At 40.4% G+C, this 7037-nt stretch overlaps 1 protein-coding gene across 1 annotated transcript in view; it reads left to right on the top strand.

Annotated features, from left to right (window-relative positions):
• The first annotated feature begins 866 nt into the window (after positions 1-866).
• The window catches only part of RNF38 (ring finger protein 38), a 47417-nt gene continuing 41246 nt past the window's right edge, over positions 867-7037 (top strand). Inside the window, exon 1 of the mRNA XM_065744271.1 lies at positions 867-1098. Within this exon, the coding sequence (XP_065600343.1) occupies positions 867-1098 (232 nt within the window). The remainder of the gene's footprint in view (positions 1099-7037) is intronic.

Raw genomic sequence — 7037 nt, 5'->3', positions numbered from 1 at the left:
CAATGTCAGGGAGAATGCCTCACTTAGATTTGAAAAGGAACTGAAATACAATTTAACTGGGGGAAAGCTCAAGTTTCTCATGAAATGTCTGAAATTTTGTTTGTATATTTTAACATATATATGTGCATGTGTACATGTTGCACACACAATTTATGCTTGTACACTTGAAGGGCCTTACTCAGTACTCTGTCTTGATACTGTCAGTGCTGAAGGGATGGTTGCTGTGAAGTTCTCTGAATGGCTGTTGTCATGTCTCTTTGAGATCTTTCGACATAACTTGAGGCTACAGTCACTGAGGCATTAGAAGTTATGAGTTTGAGTAAACTTGCTTTCACAAATTGCCCTGTTACTCCCGTAGTGGGGAGACTGCTTTGGATTGTGGCAAACTTCATCTTGGATGTTGCATAGGGAGAAGATAGGCATTAGGCCTCATAGTTGCATCTTGTGAACACCACAGCAAGGAAGTGCATTTGGCAAGGTGCTGTGCACACTGGCTTGCATACCTTGCTCTCTCACTTTCTGAGGGGTCTTACTGGCATTATTTCCCCACTTTAAGTTTATGCATTGAGCTTATGTGGCGAGTGTTGGATAGTGGGGGAAATGCATTGATGGCCTCTGTGAGAAAGGCTGAGGAGCTGCTGCATTTCAGATAAGAGCCAGCTCCAAAAAAGACCTGCTGCTAGACAGAACTGAGCCAATGAGCAGCGCTAGGTATGTCTCTGAGAGCAGATATAAGAAAGGGGAAAAACTGTTGCACAACAGCAGCTGGAGGAGAGGAGTAAGAGAAACAGTCCGGCAGCTGCCAAGGTCAGTGCAGTAGGAGTGCAAGAGCTTCCAGCTGCTGCAGCTGAAGTTCTCAACAGTTTATGGAGAGGACCATGGAGGAGCAGGCTGTCCCCCAGCAGCCCACAAAGGGCACCATGGGAGAGCAGGCTGTTTCTCCACAAGCCACGGAGAGGACTGTGCGATCTCATACTGCTCCTCTGCAGCCCATGGAAGAGACTATGAGGGTGCAGGCTGTTCCTCTGCAGACCATGAAGGACCGCAGTGGAGCAGATTTCCATACTGCTGCCTGTGAAGGAGCCCGTAGTGGAGCAGGTGAGTTGGTGGGAGCTGCTGCTGATTTGGGGGAGCAGTCTGCTCCTAAAGGTCTGCACCGCTGGTGCCATGCTGGAGCAGTTCCTGCAGAACTGTAGCACATGGAAAGCACTCGAAGGATCGGGAAGGGTAGCACCCTGTGGATGTGGGGACCTGATGCTGGAGCCAGGGAGAAGTAAGGGTGAAGGAGCAGCAGAGACAAAGCATTATGAATCAAGTGCAGCCCTCATTCCCTGTGCTGTTTAGTGGGAGAAAGAAGGAGGGGATAAATGGGGGTGGAAGGTGTTTTTAGTTTGCATTTAATTCCACTGCTCTAGTCTGTTATTAGAAATAAGCAATAAGTTACATTAATCTCCCTATGCTGAGTCAGTTTTGCTGATGACAGTAATTGATGAGTGATCTCCCAGTCCTTATCTCAACCATGAGCCCTTTTCCATCATATTTTTTGCCCGTATTCTTTTGAAGGAGGAGGAGTGAGAGAGCAGTGTGGTGGAGCTGAGCTCTTCTTCAGTGCAAAATTGCTGCTGTCTGCCTTGTAGTAGAGATAATTTTTCAAGCAAAATTAAAGCCTTCCTTTTCACGGCATTAGGATCTGCTATCCACAAGGAATTGTGTTGGTCTGGTGTTCAGACTAAGATCTGGGGGTGTGAAAGTAGTTCAGTAGAGCTTCTATCTGCTCAGTGCTGTCAAGGCACTATACATTCATAGAGTAGAAAGCTGCTGAGGTTATCTTTGGGACTCAGGCTCAGCTGGCCTTTCTTACACTGGAATGAGATGTAATTCACCTCTCTTCAGGGGTGTCTCAGTGTAAGGAGAAGATATCTGTTTCTGGAAAGAAAGTACTCCAAAAGCTTTATAAAATAATTATTAAAAACTACTTTTTTAACAGAAAAAGAAAAAACAAAGAAACTAAAAATCTGTAGCTTAACATCTTAGACTGCATTGTTGTGAAGCACAGCCTCTAGCTAGTGGTCTCTCTGCTAACTTCCTGGCTCTGCTGCTTCTGCTGGCTCCATCTGAGGGACTGCATTAGCAATGCCATCTTCAGGGCTGCCTGTATGTGACTGTGCATGACATTGGCCAGATAACAGGTACAGAGTAGTCAAAACATCTTGAGAGCTAAGAAATCATGGTTTATATCTTTCTATTCTGCTTTGGAATATTAATAAGTAATTGACCAGAAGCAGGTGCAAAGACTGTGAAAGACTGTTCAAAAAGAAAAAGGTGGGGGGAGAGGGGTGGAAAGTAGCAAAAGATAGCATTGCTGTATCCACTACTAACTGTATTTGATGGTCTGTGGCTCACTTTACTGGGCAGCTGTGTATGATTGAAACATGCATATTCCAAGACAGCTTTCTTCCTTAGTAATGTGTACATTGCCTGAAATGCTGTTGTGACAACATAAAGAGCAGTGGGCTGCCAAGGTGCCCTACAGGTTTCTGTTTACCAGGTGAAGCAGTACTGTTGCAGCAGCGTTGCTGCTGCAGTCATACATTACAGCTAGAGCAAAGCCAAATTCTAATTGTCATTGTGTATGTGATCACAGTTCTTGAAGATTGCATCTATAAAAGAATAGCATGTGCTACTTTCCTTGTGTAATTCAAGGTCCATATTTACGGTTTTAATCTGGTAGAGAGCAAGTTTTAGATGACGCTGTGGTTAGATGTGGGCTAAGATATCATATATGCAGCATCCTGGGAAATCCTTTTATTATCCAAATGCATAGATGTTCCAAACAAGATTATATGTATTTGTCATTTTGTAGAATGGAACTGTTCTCATTATCTGCTGCCTACAGTTTTATCTTAGACTAATCAAGAGGTGTTATTTTAATTTAATCCGGCATCTGAGGTGATGGACAGAAAGCTGACAAGCCTTATCTTTAACACTGTTCTCTTTGTGGGTTTTGTTTTTTCTGTTTTTTTGTTGTTGTTTTTTTTTAATTTACTTTTGAGCTTGAATTTATTCCATGTTTCAATAAAGCACTTGGAGCATTCGTACTGAAAATACTTGCACTTTGCAAGGGTCTAAATCAAATGGGAATTTAGTTTAGTATGTTCTGCACAGTTTGAAACAGGTCTTTCTTAACATCACACCTTGAAACTTAAACTTTTGTAATTTCTTTGTACTCTCTTCTTACAGCAATACACAGAAACTTCCAGAACTCTTGTGACCTGTGTAGGCCACACTGTCTGTAACCCTTGTGTCAAATAGACTTTTTTCCAAAGTGATGAGTCAGAAGCCTTTTAATTATTATTATTTTTCTTAATTGTCCCCTCTCCCTGAAGAAGTCAGTGAGCCATTTAATTCACCAGCAGCTCCTTACTTTAACATATCTTAATCAGTAATTACATCTGTATTGATAGAAGTTTTGACAAGAAATCTTGGACAAGCCTTGTGTAATTCTACCACCAAACTCTTGATTTGATCTTGGACTATTAGCTGATACATTTGCAGAACTGAATTAATGTTTTATCCAAAATTATCAGTTGGAGGTTAAATATTTTTTTGCTTGTTTCATTTTGGCCCTATGTAAAGAATGGAATTAGTTTTCATATTTACCTTAATATGTCTTATGTTTGGTTGTACAATCAGAAAATGTCCTCTGGCTGAATACCAGTGATCTTTTCCTCTCCAGTGTTTGTTTTATCACTTCTTTCTCTCTTTAGTGCATTATTTCCTATATTTTCTTGATGTCTTTCAGGTGTCTGTGGCTTTTCAGAATGTATGTTCTTGGTTTTGCTACGTCATGATCTCCAGTAAAAAACAAAAGGCATCATGAATATTGAGAAGATTTAATGGTACAGCAGGTGTAGTTATTTGTAGTTTTATTACACCACAATAGAGGAGTAAACTGATCTGTGTTGCTACATTATCCTCTATAGGAAAGTATGTGGAAGGCTGTTGTAACATGCTGTCTTTTTCTTTCCAAATGTGTTACTGGCATGTATTTTGTGAACAGCAGTGGTAAATGAACACAGAACCTGAATGCATCCCTAGGAAGTTCGCTGATGGCACTAGTCTGAGTGGTGCTGTTGACTCTCTGGAGGGACAAGAGGCCTTGCAGGGAGGTGTAGATGCATTGGAGCACTGGGCAATTGGCAGTGGCATGAAGTTCAGCAAAGAAAAATACCACGTTCTGCACCTGAGACAGAACAATACCAGACAGAGGAACAGATGGGAGATGAGTGTCTGGAGAGCAGCTCAATAGGACAGCCACATGGGAGTAGTGGTGACAGCAGTGCAGCACAAGCCAGCACTGTATGTGGGCAGCTAAGGAGCAAACCATATGTTGGAGTATATCAAACACAGCACAGCCTGCTGGTCAAAAGAGGTGATTCTCCTGCTACGGTTAGCATTGGTGCAGCCTCATCTTGAATACTGCATGCAGTTCTGGGCTCAACAATAAAAAAAGCATTTTGGTTGTTGAAAACATACAGAGGCAGCAGCAAAGCTGAAGGCATGTCCTGTGAGGACAGGATGGGGGCACTGGGCTGTCTGGCCTGGAGAAGGAGGCCAATGGCTGACTGCTGCTCCCTGCAGTGCAATAAGGGGGGGGGGGGGGGGGGTGCCGGGCTCTGCTTGTCAGAGCTGATGGGAGAATCGACATGGCACACAACAGAGCCAGGCTAAAGCGGGACATTAGGAAACATTTATTTACTGTGAAGGAGGGCAGACATTGAAATAGGCTTCCTAGAGAAGTGGTTGAAGCTCCATGGCTGTCATGCTCAAGAGCTGTTTGGATGATAATGTCATTAATACACTTCAGCTTTTGGTTAGCCCTGAAGTGGTCGTGCTGTTGGGTTCAGTGTTCTTTGTTAGTTCCCTTCCAACTGAACTATACTACTTCTAATTCTAAACAAGTTCTGTGGGCTTTTGTTGTTTTCTTGTTTTGTTTGACTGACTTGATTTCAGGAATACTGCACTTAAATCTCTTTTAATTTGCAAGTTCCAGAGTGATGTGGAAACAGGGGAAATAAAATGATCAAAGCTTATATTTTCATTTTGAAAGTAAAACCTCTATGTATACACTGGAATGTTATGTAAAATATATTTTTAGTATTTTAATCTGCCAGCCTACCTGTTTTCCAGTGTTGCTGAGCCTTCTTTTACAAACACTCCTTATTCACCTTGCTAATTCTTTGTGCTTATCTAGTTACATAATTTCAGTCTTGTGATAACTTAAATGTTACTACCACCTTGTCATTTTGCTGTTTCCCACCCCCAGGGATTTTTCTTAACTTAGATATTTTAACATAGAACATTTATTTAACATTTTATTTTCATTGGATAATATTCTGTCAAAGAACATGCATATCTCCGCAGTGGTTTTTTCTTTTTCTTTTTTTCTTTTTTCTTTTTTTCAAGTAATAAGTTACAAAGATTTGGAAACAGTTTTGCCCACAAGTTGCATTTTATGTAATTCTGTCTTAGGTAATTATGGACAGTTACTTGAAAACACTGTTTCTCTTCTTTTTCAACTGTTCCCGTTGCCTGATACTTAGTGGAGGCTGCAATGTTAAAACTGAGTGGGGAGTTGTGGAAAACCATAATAAACACAATATATGCATATGTACAATATTTATACTTATATGCATGTATGTATACTTATATTTTTACATATGTGCATATGCATCTACGTACATGTATATGAGTCAGTCTTAATGTGCGTATACGCATTCACACAGAATACAGTTGCCTGTGCACAGATAGTTATGGAGTATAGTGGTAAGTAGTAGGTGCATCTAGACTCCTAACACAAGGCTTTTCTTTGTTGTCTTGGTTCACATTCTTTTGAAGCGTCCATCCAAAAGAAAAAAAAACCCTTCATGAAGTACTAACATGCTAAGATAGATCCATCTGCTAGCAAATATGTATCTGTAAACAGAGCAGTAAAGACTCATTTACAGAGCAAGCAAGGAAAAAAGTATTTGGTTTTTCTGATTACCAAATTTTGAACATTTTTCAGTAAGTAGAATCAGTGTTTAAAGTCAGGTTATCCTTTGAGAATCATGAAGTGATGGACTCTAAAAGCCAGCCTTGGCTTGGTAGGAGGTTTAAGAATCAATAGGGACAGGCTGGCTGCAGGAGCTTCACTGTCGACAACTGTGTCATGGCATTAGGGACCCAGAGGAATGTGCTGTTGCTGCTGTCCTGTCTGCTGTGGAGCAGTTTTTAGCACAGTGATGCCAAAGTGTTATTCACGTTTCTAAATTATTTGTTGTGTTTTTAATAACTCTTGAGTTTTCAGCATCTGAAAGCACATCTACATGCAAAAATTCAAAAATTCAGCTATAGATTTTCTTAAATAAGACTCTTCTTTTTCATTCTAAATCACTAGGCAAAAATAACAGCTATGAAAAGTGTGAATCTAGATTCAGTTCAAAGCCTGCTTGGGAGCACATGTGCAGTTTGCAATGGGCTGTGACAGCTGAGTTGGGCTTTTAGTTTGGTACTAAGAAATGCCAAAAAGAAGACTGCAGCATCTGGTGCCACTTTTGTTATCTCAAGCCTAATAAATTAATGTCCCTTTTATCTATGTTTAATGATCTTATATTATATCAATGCATTATTTATACCAACTGTAATTAATTAGTAATTTAAATTGAAACTTTTTTTCCCAGAAGGATGTGTATGTTCATGAAGAGTTCTGTTTTTTTTGTTGTTGCTGTTGTTGTTTTTGTTTTCTTTTCCTTTTTTTGTTTTGTTTTGTTTTTTCCTTGGGAGCATAGCTGTGGAATTAATGAATGAATTCTCCTCTTTTGAAGCATTACTCTGTCCTGGAAATGCCAGGGAAACTCAAACAGGAGAGTCTCATCCTACTGAGAATATACAGTTCCCACAACATGAAACAGTGTTGAGACAGAGGAAATAACCAAACAACGTGCTTACAGGAACCCTGTCCATTTGCAGCTTTAGTAGTTAAAAGTACAAGCTAA

This window comes from Cyrtonyx montezumae, unplaced genomic scaffold (genome assembly GCF_038088225.1).
Source record: "Cyrtonyx montezumae isolate F1298 unplaced genomic scaffold, pur_monq_1.0 scaffold_30, whole genome shotgun sequence".
Classification (NCBI taxonomy): domain Eukaryota; kingdom Metazoa; phylum Chordata; class Aves; order Galliformes; family Odontophoridae; genus Cyrtonyx; species Cyrtonyx montezumae.
This window is presented reverse-complemented; position numbering and strand designations above follow the sequence as displayed.